Below are 17,916 nucleotides of genomic sequence, written 5' to 3' on the forward strand. Positions count from 1 at the left end.
TAATAAAGAAAAAACATCATCACCAAGATCTTTAAAAAATTGTTTAAGTACCTCTTGAGCATAGCATGTTTAATGTTCACATGAATTTTAGGACTTGCCATTTGGTTATTTGTGGATGCATTCTCTAAGATAATCTTACCATGCTCTTCATTCATTTCACCTATTAGTTTTAAAAGCTCTAATTTCCTTTATTTAATGAATCTTTTGATTCATCATAACCACGAAACTCAAATCCGCCATTCAACAACCTTTTTCCACGCATAATAGAAGCACTTAATCTAAGTCGGTATTCACGTTTCTCCTTATCGGTCCTTTTATCCCATTGTGTTTGTACCGATTGATTTTCGTTAACTAAATCCACACACATTTTGAAACTTTTGTTGTGGTCGCTATTAACTATGCCTATATGTTTTTTTAAGTACCTCATGTACTTTTTTCCAATTGTTATACCCCTTGGACACAAATGTGTCTCTATGATCTCTAAATTGGCCCATAAACAAGTAGCAACATAAGCAAAACACACGATACAATTTTTAACTGTACTCTAACCATCCTTTATACTCATTTTTATCATACCATTCTTCCTTAAATTTTCTTAACTCATCACATTGAAACATTGGTTGTGGGAATTCAATACCTCTTGGTTGACATGGTCCTCTTAGTAGGTATGCCCTTCTAATCTCATCTCGTTGACTCACGTTATATGACACAATCGGCTTGCGATCATGAGGATCCAAAGGAAGAGTATCCACATCAATGTATTCAGGAGTTTTGGAAGATGATACAACCCCTTTCCTCTTGAGAAATCACTCCATAACAACCTTACTCATTGTTCCTATCACATATAAAACAACAAAATCATTTAAAGCAACACTAAACACTTAAAGTCTTACACAATCATCTACCACATTCCTAATTCTATATTTTATTGTTCAAAAAATTCAAGCATCAAGCCCTAGTTTTAAATCTGATTACTTGTAACTAAACATTTAAACAAACAAAACTTTAAATAAAACATTAAAATTAAACCACTAAAAGTCTAGAACAACAAAAAAAAAAAACTTCAAAATATGAAAAAAAAAAATCAAACCCTTTTACATCTCTATTCTCTGAGTAAATTGTCATTTTAGTCCCTAAGGTTTGACCCAAAATGTCACTATAATCCAAGTAGTTTTTTTTCTATCATTTTCAAATAGTTTTTTTCTGCCATTTTAGTCCCTGACTTTTGTCATTTTTTGTCATTTTCATCCACCACCACCACCAACTCCCACCACCCACCCTATCACAACTATCTATCATCGCCACCACCTACCTGCACCGTCATCACCCACCCACCCCACCACCATCACCACCCAACATTTCCACCACCACCAACCACTTTTTTGCCACCACCGACCACTTTTCCGCCACCCACGTCATCAACCTACACCACCGACATCATCGTAAAACAACAACCACCGCCATCATCTTCACTTTAAATCGGCACACCACCATCCCCATTCCATCATACCTACAAAAAAATATGGTTTGACCAAAATGTCCCTAAGTTAACTGACTTTTTAAAATGGAGTTAGTGTGTTGGATGAAAATGGCAAAAAAATGACAAAAGTCAGGACTAAAATGGCAAGAGAAAAACTACTTGAACTAAAACGACAGGAAAAAAAAAAAAAAAAAAAAAAAAAAAAAAAAAAAAAAACTATTTGGACTAAAGTGCCATTTTGGGTCAAATCTCAAGGACTAAAATGGCAATTTACTCATATTCTCCTAATCAACACATAAAACAACAAAAAAAAAAACAATAAATAAACAAAGCATACCGATCTTATAAGGGATTCCGGCGATGTGGCGGTCCTTTTGTGGCCGGAATTTAGGTTTTCAGGCAGAAAAATTGCCCGGTCGTGGACTGCTCAGTTGCATCGCTGGGATGGGAGTATCGACTGGAATTGTAAATGGCGGTTGGGTTGGGTTATTTTAATAACTTCAACTTTGTTTTGGGTTTGTTCTTAGGTAGTTGGGTAATTGGGTTAACTGGTTAAGTGTTTAAATACTTAAAGTGTTAAAAGAAATCAGTTTCAATACTAAAAGTGTAAAAGAAATCAAGAATAATTATATAAATTATGTTATATTTTAATAATAATCATTGTTTATAATTTTTTTTTAATTCATAATATTTTCTTTTCTAAGCGGTACGGTTAAAAATTTTCAAGGGGTGCGGTTGAAAAAAATCTAAGGAGTGCGGTCGGGATTTTCAACGAAAATTAGCACTAATATTTTTTTTTCAATGGATGCGTCCGCCCACCCACGACTGTGGGTAGATCCGCCCCAGTCTGTGAGACCACGATTACATGGGCATGTAACAAAGAACACAAGGTCCGTAACATAGTTATAGTTATTTTTTTTTCAGTGAATTTACATTTACTGATCCAATCTTTTACGGAATCGATCCCCTTAGAGTTAATAGCCAAAATGGTCCCTGAGGTTTGCTCACTTTTGCCACTTTAATCCAAAATCCAAATTTTTTAAATCTGGGTCCCTGACGTTTGCATTTTATTGTCATTTTAGTCCAAATTTCAAAAACCCCCTATTTTGACTGTTGCAACCAGCCTATTTTGTCCTTTTGCGCAGGGGTATTGTGGGTTCTTGATCCGAGTTTGTTATAATAACTCATAAAAATGACCAAAATACCCCTGCACAAAAGGGCAAAATAGGCTGGTTGCAACAGTCAAAAAAGTGAGTTTTTGAAATTTGGACTAAAATGACAACAAAATGCAAACCTCAGGGACCCAGATTTAAAAATTTTGGATTTTGGACTAAAGTGGCAAATGTGAGCAAACCTCAGGGACCATTTTGGCTATTAACTCTTGTAGTTATCAGAAATATTCTAGAAAACGAAGAAGACCACCATGATTGAAGAAAGCAGGTTTGGTAACATGGAGGAGACGAAAAACCGAGGTTGCTAATCTTGATTACAGTTTAATTCTGAAAACACGACAAAACTATAGTTTTAATAATAATATAATTAGAAAATTGGTTCCACAACCACTACATCGTGGGCACTTAGATGTTGCTTGATCATGCAAATGAGAAGTTTAGAAAAAAAGAGAGAAAAACATGACTTGATTTGATGTTACTTGAGCTTGAACAATACAATAGGATTAAGTGTCGTTTTTTTCACTAAAAAACAAATAAATAGCAAGTCTAATACAAATTATATAACCATGAACTAAAAACATTTAAAGTCTAATAGTAAACTTTTGCTAATAAATATGTATGTGTACAAGTTTCAGAATTCACTTATGCATTGTCAATTCGGTAGTTTCGAGGTGGAGGGTGATACCTATCTGTCTGGCCGTCTCGAATGACTGAGAATAGTTTTGGATCCAATCCACAAATCAATAGAAAAGACAAATCTCATGACGATCTTATATGCGAAACAAAAGACTAATTTTAGATTTTTTACTCACATTTCAATGAAAACCAGAGTCTATCTATGTTTTTTTTTTGAACAGCGAGGCTTCTATATAAATATAGAAAGGGCCAGCAAGAAGGTGAAAAACCTGACAAAATTATACAATCACGTCACGAATATTGAAATCGCTCCACCTCTCCCAATCTAACGTACAAAATTTTGATCTACTTTTCACCCAAATAAACAGGTTTTCTATCTATGTGAATCTCAATCGTTCTCTCTCTTTATCCCATTAACGAATAAAACAATAAAAAATTAATTTATTTAGTTTCTAAATTTTTGTTGATTCTTATTATGTAAACTAATTATTATAAGTTGGTTTATTATACGCCGGGGTGTGAAAGCGGGAAGGTGGTCGGGGAGCTGAGGTGGCAGCCGACCTCGATGGAGAACACCGCCCCTCCCCCTTTATTCGGTGCAGACGGGGAAATTCCCCTATCCTTTTTGCATGTTGATGTTGTTGTTTGTTGATTGGAGGATAATCAAAAGGGAGTGAAGGGGAACCATTTCCCTTGATGGAGATTGAGGAGGAGGCGGTGATATGGATGTTGGGGGAGAGCCTCTCCACACCCGACTGTCTTAATATATGACTATAGGGTATGGTCCCCTTTCTCCCACCTCCACATCACCTTCACCTCACCACCTTCTTCTTCTTCCCCTTCATCTTTCCCATCAACAAGAAATGATCTCCTCATTTATCCAATATTGAGAGAGAGAGAGAGAGAGAGAGAGAGAGAGAGAGAGAGAGAGAGAGAGAGAGAGAGAGAGAGAGAGAGAGAGAGAGAGAGAGAGAGAGAGAGAGAGAGGGGGGGGGAGAACAAGAAGAATAACGGGGAGAATCCCTCGATGGCACCGAAGGTGGGACGGGGCGGTGTTCCGGGGTCCCCCTCCACGTCTGCACCCCATTTCCCTTCCCATCCCGAACCCACAACTGAGCGTCCAATGATTATTATGTAAACTAATTATTACTATTTGGTTTATTAGTATAGATAGAGGATCCTGTACATTAATCCTAAAGTGTAAGAAGTGTGAGAAATGTGAAAATATAACACTATATATAACACTATATAACACCATATAAACACCGTATAACACTAAGTAACACAATATAACACTATATAACACTATATAACAAATATAACACTATATTTTATCTGATAGGATGTCTATGATAGATGTATAGTGTTATATATTGTTATATAGTGTTATATAGTGTTACATAGTGTTATACGGTGTTTATATGGTGTTATATAGTGTTATATATAGTGTTATAATACACTTCACACACTTCTGAATTAATGTACACTATCCCTACCAAATATAATCTAAAAGCTATTCATATACTAATAAAATTATTTCGTGACTTTGTAACCTATAGTTAATATACATTTTTTATCGCATTATTTTTTTTTACAACCAACAAATGTTGTTGCGTTATGTTTTTATTTAGGGCGTAGGTACATAAACCTTGAAACTGATCAAACCGTTAAAAATAATCAAATTGACCCGTTCAGCCAGTTTAAAATTTATACGGTTTGAAATCCGGGTTTAAAAATTTGGCTGATGGTTTGGATTGTGAACCAACAATAAAACCTAACAAAACCATCGTTTACAGTTCTCCGAAACTGTAATCAATGACTCTACTCAAAATTTTCGTCAAAACCAGTCAAACCAAGTAACCAACCCAACGCCAATACCAACGAGTAATTGACTTCACAAGCTTGAGACTGAAAATCACATGAACAATATTTGCGGTGCTTGTTAATAACGTGACAGAAAAATAACTTTTTAGTTGGTTGGTGGCAAGTGGCACTTAATTATCTTCCATATTGGTTGATAATAAACTAATATTAAAACCACAACAAAAAAGAATATGTTCTAAATTTCCACCATGATGAACAAATGTTTGACTTTTCAAGAAGTGCTCCAAAGCCCAATAATAACAAAAAGTCTCTGAATTTTAGGTCAGTTTTCATAACAAAATCCTCCATAAACAATCATGGTCACATTCACACATAAGTCCGCAATCAACTGCTGCATATTCAAAAAGACAAATCCTGCATAGCTGTATACACAAACCAATATTTGTATGTATACTTTCTTACATTCCCACTTGTTTTTACACAGTTTTTACAGTTGAAATATATTGTTTTCATTGAGTTTTATGCAGGATATTGTGAGAAATGAGTGAGATGAAGCCGGTTTTTCGTTTCGTGGTGGTGTTGTATATGTTAACCGCGGCGAGTTTATGTTACGCGGGCAGAAGTAGAAAAGTTGAGGTTATGAAGCATTTGAATCGTTTAAATAAACGTCCGGTTAAATCCATCGAGGTATGTATCTCTTTTCAAAATTATATAGTAACCCGACTAGCAAGAAACTAGACAGAAAAAAGAAAGTTACAAAGAGTGGAGAATCTTAATTTATAGATTTGTTGTTGCTTTGTGTATGCATGCATATTATGGTGAATAGAGTCCAGATGGTGATATAATCGATTGTGTTCGTATATCACATCAACCGGCTTTTGATCATCCGTTTCTCAAAAATCATACCATTAAGGTTTGATTCGATTTCCCTTTCTCCTTGTGCATTTATATGTAAGCCGACGTTTATGTTAATTTTTTTTTTACGAACGATTATAGATGAGGCCGAATTATCAACCAAATTGGATAAATAATAATAATAATAATAATAATGACATTAAAGTGTCATCTATGATGAATCCTTCAAAAGATGGTGAATTATCATCAGAAAAGGAAACAATGACTCAGTTGTGGAACTCATATGGGAAATGCCCGAAAGGGACAATCCCGGTTAGGAGAACGAAGAAAGAGGATGTGCTCAGAGCGAGTTCTGTCAAACGTTACGGGAAGAAGAGTTCTTCTACTTTTGCTCAACTAAACTCCATTGATCCCGACCTCATCAATCAAAACGGCCATCAGGTAAGCCGGTTCAATCCTTACGTGTCGAATCCTAAAATGTAATCAAATTTTTGAATATTGGCCTGAAATGGCAAAAGTGAAAATTGGCCTGAAATGGCAAAAGTGAACAAACCACAGGGATGAAAATCGCAGTTAACTCTATAATATATTTGATTACAACTTTACAACAACATTTGCCACTATAATCAAATTGTATTGTGGAAAAATAATATTGTTGGTTGGGATTATTTTTTTTAGCACGCGATTGCATATGCTCAAGGGGAATTTTATGGAGCGAAAGCAACGATAAATGTATGGAACCCGAAGATTCACCAATCTAACGAATTTAGTTTGTCGCAAATTTGGTTATTAGGAGGCTCTTTCGCTTCAGATCTCAATAGCATTGAAGCTGGTTGGCAGGCGAGTCAACGTCCCACAAATTAAAACTACTAAATGATTAACCGCGCTACATATTTCAACTTTTTAACATAGTTGTTGCAACAACAGGTGAGTCCAGATTTGTATGGAGATAATAACACAAGGCTCTTCATCTACTGGACTGTAAGTTTATATAAAATAGTTCAAACATGTTTTGAGCATATTGTAAATGTTAAACTCGATTGTTGCGATTTTAACCGGATATACAAGTCACATAGGATTCTAGTTGAAAAAAATATTTAATGATTTTAGAATATTTTGGACAGAGTGATGCATATCAAGCAACAGGGTGTTACAATCTTCTATGCTCAGGGTTTATTCAAACCAACAATGAGATTGCATTGGGAGGAAGCATATCTCCTATTTCACAATTTGATGGTTCTCAATATGATATAACTATACTTATTTGGAAGGTAAATTCCTCATCATTTGGCTTATAGTATTTAAAATATATCATCATGGTGTATTAAAATTTGATGAAAATGGTTATTTTGTATTTGAGTTATTTTAAAAGGATGTTTGCAGTGAGAATCTCTGACATTTGTTCCTCTTGTCAGGAATTTTTGTCTTAATAAACGTTTTTTTTTTTAAGTTTATGATTATAAAGAGAGAAATTGTACAAGACAAGATGTTATGTGTACAACTATTGAGGCACAAGGTGCAACTGTAGGCAGTGGCGAATCTAGATATTTTTTTTTTGACCGGGGGTGGGGGGGGGGGGGGGGGGGGCACAAATTGGTTGGGTCAAAAAAAGACGGGTCAATACAAATTGGGTCAAAATTAGTCGGGTAAAACCAAATCAGACTTATCCAGGTAATGATATTGTAAAACTATTTATACTTATTTATATAAGAATAGGATAAATTTTACTTGAAAATAGTTATTTTCTTTTCAAAAAATTGTTTAGTTCCGTTCAAATTTGTACTTCTTAACTTATACCATCATCTTTGTTTAATGAAACAGACGAACATCTCGTCGAATTGTTCATGAAGGAACCAACATTCGGTCGCCTTATAAAGCGTTGTAACCCGTAATTTTAATTTTTTTACATCTTTATAGGACCCGGATGAAGGAAACTGGTGGATGCAATTTGGTAACGGTAAAGTGTTAGGATACTGGCCAGCGACACTCTTTTCGTACTTAACCGAGAGTGCATCATTGATAGAGTGGGGTGGCGAGGTGGTGAACACAGCCTCAGACGGGCAACACACGACTACCCAAATGGGCAGCGGTCAATTCCCACAAGAAGGATTTAGTAAAGCAAGTTATTTCAGAAATATTCAAACAGTGGATGAATCCAACAGTTTAAGGGATCCTAAAGACCTTAACACCTTTTCTGAGCAACCCAATTGCTATGATGTTAAAACAGACAGCAATGGTAAGTGGGGTAGCCACTTTTACTATGGTGGACCGGGTCGAAACCCAAACTGCCCGTAAAAACAATGGAAACGAAATGTTGTTTTTATGTTTGTAATTCATGAGCAACTTAGCACCTATATTAGTCAATATGATATGATTTAATTTCATTTACAAAACTATATATTGATAATGTTGATCAAATTTTGGCAAAAATTCTAGACCGCACCACTAACTACAGTTTTAAGGAACACAATTGTACAAGACTTCTCATTTGCTATACCTTAGAACCTGGTGGTTCAAGGGGCCGGTGCCCCCTGGCGGGGTCTAAGAAGAAAAGCCATTGGAAGTTGCTTTGGATTTGCATGTCGATGAAAAGTTGCATGAAATGTTCGTCAGTTATTACTAATAATACGAGACCCGAGTCTATTCATTCACAACAATTTCATGTTTTCTTCATATAATAAATAATATCGGCGGTCACAAAAAACTAAAAGTAATAGTAGCTCGTTGACTTTTTACATAAGTCAAAACCAAATAGAAATAAATACAACATAAACAAACACACCCTTGTTCCAACCCTCACCACCAATCAAAAAAACAAAACCTTCTAAAGTAGTCTTAATCTTCTTTACTTCATTTCTATAAAGAATGAGTGTATAATAGTATCTATAAGTAACTATAAAAAGTTTCATGACTTTGTCTTCCTAAGTTTCATACTTTTGTCTTCCTTCTTTCATTCAATGCCTATTCGATACAAAAGGATGGCCACACGTTCTGCAAATGTGTCGCGCATTCTGCAAAAAAGAAATAAAGAAAATTAACTACCATGATATCTTGTTGAAATATAGTGCAATCATTCTCAAAGTTGAAGTGAAAAGGATGTATAGTTTGACTATTTAAGTCAAACATGCTACCTTCAAATTCAAATTTTCGTAGGCATTCGTTCCAGTCTTACATCAAGGATTTGTTTTACGTAGTAGGTTGTCATACATACAGATTAATTACTGATTTTGAAAAGTAGTTCGTTTGACCCGACGAGTAGTTCAAGAAGACATTTGAAAGTACCAAACTTTTATCAGTTGAATAAATTTATGAATATGAACGTTGTTAAAAAATCAAACTTACACCACGTTATTTTGTTTTCGTCATTGGCAAAGAGTATCACTGGTTCCCCCTGAAAACAAAATAGATGTAACACAAGCAATGTTCGCGAGAATGTTATACCATTAACAAGTATGCAAATATCGCTACTACAAAATGGGCTGCTGTGGAAACCGTAAAGGCCCAAGAGCAAGAAAGGGTTTGTACCATTTCATGTACTTTTGGACCATTGTACAAATATGCATCAAACGATACCGAGACTTCAAGAATCATAGACTTCCATATGAATATATGATTTTGTATCATTTTACAATATATTGTAGGGCTATTCAAAAAGCTCGTGGCCCGCTTGAAATAGACCCGTTTGTTAACAAGCTGATTGGCTCGTTTAAACTAAAACCAAAATCTTAATATATATATATATATATAAAAAGTTATAAACTATAACCCAAATTTTAATATATACAGATTATAAATTCTATGGTTTATAACTTACGTACGGTGTGTATTAAAAATATTATTATTTGTTTTTATTTATATTAATGTGCAAAAAACATAAAGTTTAAAATTACGAGCTGGCTCGAGCTTTTTACTAGCCGAGTTTGAGCTCAACATTTCAGCTTGTTAAGATAAACAAGCCGAGCCAGCTCGACTTAGGTTGTAAACGGGCCGAGCCCGAGCCCTACCTGACTCGGCTCAGCTCGTTTACAACTCTACAATATTGTACCATATCGTATCATAGATCCTTCCGAGCTAAAATGAGTTTCTGAGCTGGAATTTGGTTGAACTCATGCGGACACGAATGCAGCTCCGAAAATCCCGGGCCCGCGTGAGGAAGTTTTTTATACTCATTCACGGTTTCTGTTTTTTTTTTCTGCCGCCTCAGACCGTTTTTGCGCGCCTTTGCTGCGCCTCAGACCATTTTTGGCGCGCCTCAGGACGTTTTTTTCAAAAAAACCCATTTTTGCGCCTAGGCTGCCACCAGGCGCTATAGGTGCGCCTAGGCGCGCGCTTTTTGCGCTTTTGACAACATAGGTGGGATGAGTTTTAAATTTTAAAATATACAAGATTTAATTTTAGTATTGATTAGGAACAAAATGAAGTGATAATAATAACAAAAGTCATTGTAAACAATGAATAGAAGATTTTTACAAAGTACCTGTCGATTTTGGTCATCCATGGGTATGCACTCGACAGCGATAAGTTTATCGACATCATCGGCTGTAACTACATATTCTGGATTTGTGGCTCCTGTGTCATACAAAATATTACGGATCAAGAACACAGCTATCATTCACGGCATTTTAAACACAAAAGATTCCATTTGGGAAATGACATTTTGCCACAACTCGTAAACAGACCAAAGGTAGCAAAATGGACGGGTTGGGTAACGGGTCAAAACCGGAATAGGTTTTGGCATAGATGAGATTTTAAATACTTACCCTCGATGTACTCCGCAGTGCCATCTTGATAGTAACGAACCCACTGACATAGAAGCAAACGGATACATGATATATCAATCTTTGCATAATGTAAAGGTTTAATAAATATCGTAATTGCATCTAGAAGCTTCTGTACCTTAAACATGCATAGTGAAGTCCCACGCACGGGAAACCCGCAACCTAAAAGTTTACCTCCGGGTTTTGCGTCTCCAATTATTTGAAAGTTCTCTATTCCCGGGCCATCTTCTAGTTTAAAATATTACATGTTAGCATATATAACAGGTAGGTTGCGTAATGGATCAAAAACAAGCTATTCTTTAATGCGGGCTGACCCGTCCATATTTCCTTGAAATTTATAAATAATAATTAAATAAGATTATAGGAACTATATAGTTATAAGAGTAAAATGCCATTTTCGTCCCTGAGGTTTGGCTAGTTTTGCGACTTTCGTCCAAAGGTTTGTTTTACTGCATCTAGATCCAAAAGGTTTGAAATCTTGCCTTTTTCATCCGGCTTGTCAACTCCAGCCATTTTTCTCCGTTAAGTCAGGGGTATTTCCGTCTTTTTTTTAACTTAAAGGGCAATTCGGTCTTTTTCACTTTATGTACAAGCATTTAGCATAATTTACAAGCAGTCAAAATACCCTTACTAAATAAATAACAAAAATTAATACATGTAAAAAGAAGAAAATACTCCCGACTTAACGGAGAAAAATGGATGGAGTTAATGAGCCAGATGAAAATGGCAAGATTTAAAACCTTTTGGATCCAGATGCGGAAAAACAAACCTTTGGACGAAAATGGCATTTTACTCTAGTTAAAATAATGATCTATTTTTTTAACAAAACTATTTAGGAGGTTATAAGCCTTTGAGAACATGTTTGGCGACTTTTCACTTTTGAGGTTTTAAGGTTTCTAAATTTACGTTTGACACAAACTAAAATACCAAATTTTAAGTAAACAGGTTGAAATTGCCACCTTTACTCATAATACTTAAGGGACTTATAAATAACTTCCAATAATTACATTTATTACCTTCTAAAGCATAAGCACGCTCCGCGTTCTGACTGACCAAAAAAGTAACGAAATTCAGTAATTATTTACATGACTAACATAACAAAATTTATGTAATAAAGAAAGTTAGAAATCGATGGTAAATTTGAGATCCGTATGCCATTGCCAACCTTACAAGACTTGATTGAAACCGGGCACGTGGATCATTATCCAGCGAATGATTCATTTCACCGTTGAGCATCAAGCTAGTCCTTTCTTTATGATTGCTTTCAGGTGCTAATTTCGAAACCTCATAATTTGGTTCCAATCGCCTGCCACCTGTCGAATTGTTATTGGGTGACGGTGAAAACCAATGTTGGCCCTGAATTTTAAAAATAAGGCAAACGTGAGATAACTGACGACAATATAAGCATATTAAGACATAAGTTTCTACACGAATCTATAAAAAATACATACAAACATACCCAGTAAAGACCCACCCATAGGTAGGGTTTGGCTAGGGTGAGACGGAGGCGAACCTTACCTCTACCTAGAGGATAGAGAGGTTGCAACCAGCTCAAGAAAACTTATAAAATCAAATAACAACTACACAAAATAACTAAATAAAAAAGGAATATTGGATTTAAATAACCCAAACTTTCACCCTTTGGCCGATAGTACTCCCAACTTATGAATTCTGCTACGCCACTCGCAACTTCCAACTTATTTTCCTCTGGCACTCCCAAACTAACTAAACCCTAACCCAGTTAGCTGATGTCAAATGCCACAACACTAAACAAGTGCCACATCATATGCCACGTCATCAAAAATACCATAACACCAAATAAGATGCCACGTCATTAAAAAAATGCCACGTCACTCAGTACACAAGTGCCACGTCAGCCAAAAAAAACTAACTGGGTTAGGTTCAGTTAGTTTGGGAGTGTCAAAGGAAAATAAGTTGAAAGTTGGGAGTGGTGTGGTACAATCGTAAGTTGGGAGTGTATCGGCCAAATGGTGAGAGTTGGGGTTACTTAAATCCAATAACCCTATAAATAAAGATAGAAATAAATATATTAATAACTAGAATATAAAAAAAATAAACAGAGTAATTATAAAAAATAGAAATAAAAAATAATAAAAATGATTGCCCAAAATAATTTTGAAAGTTTGGATAAAGATTACAAAATCAGAGATGAGGAATTAAAAAATACAAACATAGTTAAGATAGTGATCATACTTGGGACGCACTGATCTTCTGCTGCATTTGGTCATGTAAATGCTGCAAGAAAGATATTTGATCTAAGAATTAAAACAATAATAAACATTGATAGCAGAGGTATTTTATTTAATAATAATAATAATAATAATAAATACATTAATCATATAGAAATTAAGAAAAATGATAAAACAGTGTTGGTGGGACAACCCAACTCGACCAATCTGTATGTGTGCGTAAGCGTGTGCACACGCGCGTTGCGCATGTGTTAATGCGAACGAGCGTGTGTGGGTGTGGGCAAATAGGTAATGTTATACCTTTATGCTATCTGATAGAGCTGCAGCATTTGTCATGAGAGGCAAAATGCCGTATTCATTCAATAGCCCAACCAAGGATGATACGAAGATATATCTCTCATCTTCAGCAACCTGCGACATTACTACGTGTCAAAAAGCTAACTGATATTAAAAAAGAAAATGAAAGTAAATATGGAGCATAATTATATATACAAAAAAATGTAACAAAATACCAAATCTGAAGGCTACAGAAGGAAAATGTATAACGCAATCCGAAACTTACCTTCAAGTCTTGGGTTAATTTCATATTTATTTCAAGAATTTCTTTTCTATGAGCCAGTTCATTGGCAGCAGACACGATGACTTCATTTTGCTTCTCATCGAGAGCCTGTCACCGAATAAAAAATTCTATATAATAAAAAGTAACGCATGCCCAAAGGTGGCAAGATGGGCAGGTTGGGTAACGGGTCAAAATGGGTCCGGGTTTAAACGGGCTGCTATTAGTATGGTTGACCTGGCTGGATCACATTAGACTGACCCGTAAACACATTCTTGTCCAAATTTATTTTAAATAATAAATGATCAACGATCTAAATGTGATTAGAAACATTGTTAAATAAAAATTTAAGATTAAAGATGAACATAAGGAAATACCAGCCAAAAGATAAGCTTGTAATTTAAAAAAAAAATAAAAAAAAATGGGACAAACCGATCGTAGCTCGGAAAATTTATTTTCCAATGTACATTTTTCATTCCACAATTTCCGTTCCTGATATCATCACCAAATCCAAAGTTGTAAAACACTCATATCTATGCATGAGAGTTGAGACCAAACAAGAAATATACCGAAGGAAAAAAAAAGAGTAGGACAACACATACCTTGACACTTGCAAAAGTAATTTGTTCTCTAAGATTCCGGATTTCCTCCTTTTGAGCTTTCACACGTGCAAGTCGTTCCTGTGAAAATACATATTAGAGAAGATATAAAAGAAATGTTTTGTGACAATTCCAACATTTAACCTGTATTCCCTCAACGATCCCACATTAACTAAAAGTTAATCCAGTTAGTTTTTGCTGACGTGGACTGCCACATAAACAGTCCAATTCATCACTTTCTTGGCACATAAGCAGTCCACATCAGCAAAAACTAACTGGGTTAACTTTTCGTTAGTATGGGATCGCTAAGGGAAAATAGTTTAAAAGTTGGGACTGTCACAAAACATTTATTTAGTTAGGACTGTTGCCGGGCAATATGTCAAAGTCGGAATTATTAAAATCCATTTTTTCTTTTTTCTTTATGTGACCATGAAAACCCGTTAGGGAAAACTCATGGGCCCCACCACTACCTTGCTGACCAGTGGGTTGACGTAAACCGCAGCATACGGTGGGCTGGTGACCTTCCAAATAATAGTATTTTTAATTATAGCCTCTTATACCATTTAATTAAAAAAAGTTGAGATTAGTAGATTACTGCCAAAATAACATATTTTTTGTAATCAAATTTAGCACACTATATATTTACAAAATAAAAAAAAAAAATTGGACAAATATGGCCCTTTGTGACTGGTAGAAACAAAGTACTCATTTCGACGCAATACTAAACCTCGTTTCGCGCCATATTCCCTCCGTTAACGAGTAACACTAGTTCTTTACCGCAAAATGGATAAGTTCCTGTAGCATACCTGTTCCTCTGAAGAATATTCAGTATTATCATTCACTGTGTGCGAATCATGCCTGTAAAAAGAGCGGTGATTACACACTAAGTATCCTTTACAAAGTCAACGACAAGGATAAGATTATAAGAATATACTTTAGTTATGTTATGATTACCGTCTTGTAGAACTAGAGGCTTGTGTCTGATTACCGTTGGCGTTGTTATGCATCAAGATTCTATCAGATGACATTGCATTGAGATTTCAAGTCCTACTCTAAGATGAACAATCAACCAACGACTAATAATCTTAATATTCCAACGATATGCAACCGCCATTTTTATATAATAAATAAAAAACACAGTAGGTGAACATGTGATCAGTTATATTAGCATGTATTCGTAGGTCCCGTTTATATGGTGACAAAAAACGAGGATCTACTCGTAGGCCTCAAATGTATGGATCAACGACAAATAGCACCCGCAAACGGGTAGAAAAATGCTATAAGGGGTCAATGTGATTATATAAATTTTAAAATAATACGATTTTGGACATATTACATCTAAGATATCGCGTTACGTAATAACAGGTCGACTATATATATATATTGTAAATCATATACCGTATCATAAGTCAGACGATAGGAAACTACATTCTCTTAGTAATATCTAACGCTTTTCGTGCAATATAGCCGCTTGCTTCGTACTATAAACAATCATAACCGAAAAAAAAAATCTCGCCATTCTTAATGGCAACATAACATGTTATGACTACTCATCAAACTGTTGCAAATTAGTACAATCACTAACTATGAAGCCAAACAAAAAGGCATCAAAACATTCACCAAAAAGTCAACTTATAATCAAAATTCCACCACAAAAGGATTCAAGATTCCAAGCTAAAAACTCCTTTTTTAGTAAAAAGTCAACTCATAATCAATATTCAACAGACAACACACAATTAAACAAAGTCATAAATAACCAGACCAAGATCACATTTCTAAACTTTCATGCTCAATTAGTCAAATGTCAAAACTATGACTTTTCAACTAATTTGTTACAAATTTAATAAACCTAACACAATTCGGCACAAAAATATGAACAAATTTTCCATCTTTGACATCAATAAGCACAAATCATACAAGAAAAATGCAACCCACTAAAATTTTCAGGTAAAAAAACACACCCAAAGAAAAAAGATTCAAAATAATCAGTCAAATCTTGAAAAACAAATAAAAAACTATACAATTCAAGATTAGAAAAATACAAGTCAAGAACAGGGTTTGATTACCTGGGTATTTGTCTTGAAAAACCCAATGGGGGAATGAAAATCTATCAATAATTGAACGATAGATATTGAAAATTCAGAGACTTTTTGGGTCAAGATTTTGCAAACTTTTTTGTTTGGGGGTTGGAGTTTAAGAGGGGGGATGAACAAAGAAAGTGAGTAATGGGAACAAAGACAGAAACAGGAAAGACTAAAGAGAGATGTGCATTAAATTCTATTTGGATTTTATTTTTTATTTTTTATTTTTGACATTTTAGTTTATTTTTATTTGGATCATGATATTCACACACTCATTCCATATTTTCACACCCCCCAAAGTGTCGCGCTTTGGCCAAAGCGTGACGTTTAGGGTTGCTTTTCAGACAAAAGGTGATGTGACAGTTGTACGAGGTCAGATTATGTACCCCAATGCGCGGCGTTTAGGGTTCTTTCTGCAAACAAAACATGATGTGACAGTGATACGAGGTTTTATTCTGTACGAGGTTGCAGAGAATGTCACGCGTTAACCCTAAACGTCGCGCTTTGGCCAAAGTGCGGCGCTTCAACCCCAATTTCTGGTGCATTTAAGAGGCAGACCATGCATTCCGTTTACGTTTTCAAAAAAGAGAGGTTATATTCCATTGTGTTTTTTTTTTAGCTGTGGAAATTCTGTTGAGTAGAGCATTTTTTCAGTGATTACGATGTCGTGGTTTAACAACTACCTTTTCGGTGAATACTTTGAGGAGTCCGTTGTTCCAGATTCTTACGATGGAATCGCTATTTCTGCCTCATATGATAAACCAATCCCTTCCAACACGAGGGAGGAGGAGGTTGTATTTGGCATTCGTTATCCTGACAATACAGTGCAGCTGGACTTGATGTGGACAACTTGTACGCACAACACGGCTATTCGGATTACGGATACGGAGGTGAACCATATCCTCAGGCTAAATATTCGTACGGTTAGCCGAACTATCCTGACCATGGTTACGGTGGATGAGCAGAGCTATGTACAACAAGACTACCGTGACCACAGTTACGGTGGTGAGCGGAGCTATGTACAGCAAGACTATCCCGACCATGGTTACGGTGGTGAGCGGAGCTATGTACAACAAGACTATCCCGACCAGGGAGAGGGTGGTGAGCAGGATGAGGAATGCTCTTACCCAATTACATTTTCTTTTGATACAAATCGGACCTTTTCGTCACGTGATAACTTGGTGGATTATGTACAGAAGACGAGAAAGAACAATGGCTACGTCATTGTGATTAAAAGGTCGAATAAAAGAGGAAGTAATTTCAAGGTTTGGTTCCAATGTAAATACTCTTACACCTTACTTCTAAACTAAATAAATGTTTCTCAAAAGTTTAAACAAATCAGTGAAGTTACAATTTCGACACGATCCTTAATAGTGGAACAATTTTAAGGAAGCTAGAGTAATTCTCAAGATATACAGGTTTACTATTCATTTCTTATATTTATTTTTTATATAAGGGTTATTGGTGATATTAGGCTAACACTTTGTGAATTACTAACGATTGAAGGTGAATCTGCTCCTAAAAGACAAAAGGGGAGCCAAAAATCACTCAACCGAAGTGACACAACACACAAAGTGTTAAGTTGGGAGTGGTGGAGGTCAAAGTGATAGTTGGGAGTAGCAGCGACCAATACCCAATAGTTGGGAGTGATAAAATCCAATAACCCTTTTATATAATTGTAAGTGGTTGTAAGTAGAAGAACATTTTAATAAATTTTAAAATGTA

At 35.5% G+C, this 17,916-nt stretch overlaps 2 protein-coding genes and 1 long non-coding RNA gene across 8 annotated transcripts; 1 reads left to right on the forward strand and 2 right to left on the reverse strand.

The window, feature by feature from the left end:
* Positions 1–527: 527 nt before the first annotated feature.
* On the reverse strand, positions 528–2,048 carry LOC118483709. Its single transcript, XR_004871146.1, has 2 exons — positions 1,818–2,048; positions 528–835 (listed from the first exon to the last, which is right to left on the reverse strand). It is a non-coding gene; the product is annotated as an uncharacterized LOC118483709 (long non-coding RNA).
* A 3,317-nt stretch (positions 2,049–5,365) lies between these two features.
* On the forward strand, positions 5,366–8,397 carry LOC118483710. The gene is made up of 8 exons (XM_035979210.1): positions 5,366–5,556; positions 5,640–5,799; positions 5,939–6,025; positions 6,109–6,408; positions 6,646–6,807; positions 6,895–6,948; positions 7,092–7,238; positions 7,885–8,397. The coding sequence occupies exons 2-8, from the start codon at positions 5,653–5,655 to the stop codon at positions 8,260–8,262; spliced, it is 1,275 nt and encodes a 424-aa protein (XP_035835103.1). The 5' UTR covers positions 5,366–5,556; positions 5,640–5,652; the 3' UTR covers positions 8,263–8,397.
* A 217-nt stretch (positions 8,398–8,614) lies between these two features.
* Positions 8,615–16,356, reverse strand: LOC118483711. 6 transcript variants are annotated; one of them, XM_035979216.1, is made up of 15 exons: positions 16,177–16,356; positions 15,065–15,124; positions 14,917–14,968; positions 14,114–14,191; positions 13,944–14,003; positions 13,518–13,622; positions 13,256–13,366; positions 12,960–13,001; positions 11,911–12,101; positions 11,762–11,793; positions 10,864–10,973; positions 10,728–10,770; positions 10,445–10,536; positions 9,310–9,358; positions 8,615–8,978 (listed from the first exon to the last, which is right to left on the reverse strand). In XM_035979216.1, coding segments are annotated over exons 2-15 (1,020 nt in total). In that variant the 5' UTR covers positions 15,118–15,124; positions 16,177–16,356; the 3' UTR covers positions 8,615–8,976. The 6 variants fall into 6 exon arrangements, with proteins under 6 accessions (XP_035835109.1, XP_035835108.1, XP_035835105.1 ...); XM_035979215.1 differs by having other exon boundaries at positions 14,838–14,968; XM_035979212.1 differs by having other exon boundaries at positions 15,065–15,157.
* Positions 16,357–17,916: the final 1,560 nt, after the last annotated feature.

Source organism: Helianthus annuus, chromosome 11 (genome assembly GCF_002127325.2).
Source record: "Helianthus annuus cultivar XRQ/B chromosome 11, HanXRQr2.0-SUNRISE, whole genome shotgun sequence".
NCBI lineage: Eukaryota > Viridiplantae > Streptophyta > Magnoliopsida > Asterales > Asteraceae > Helianthus > Helianthus annuus.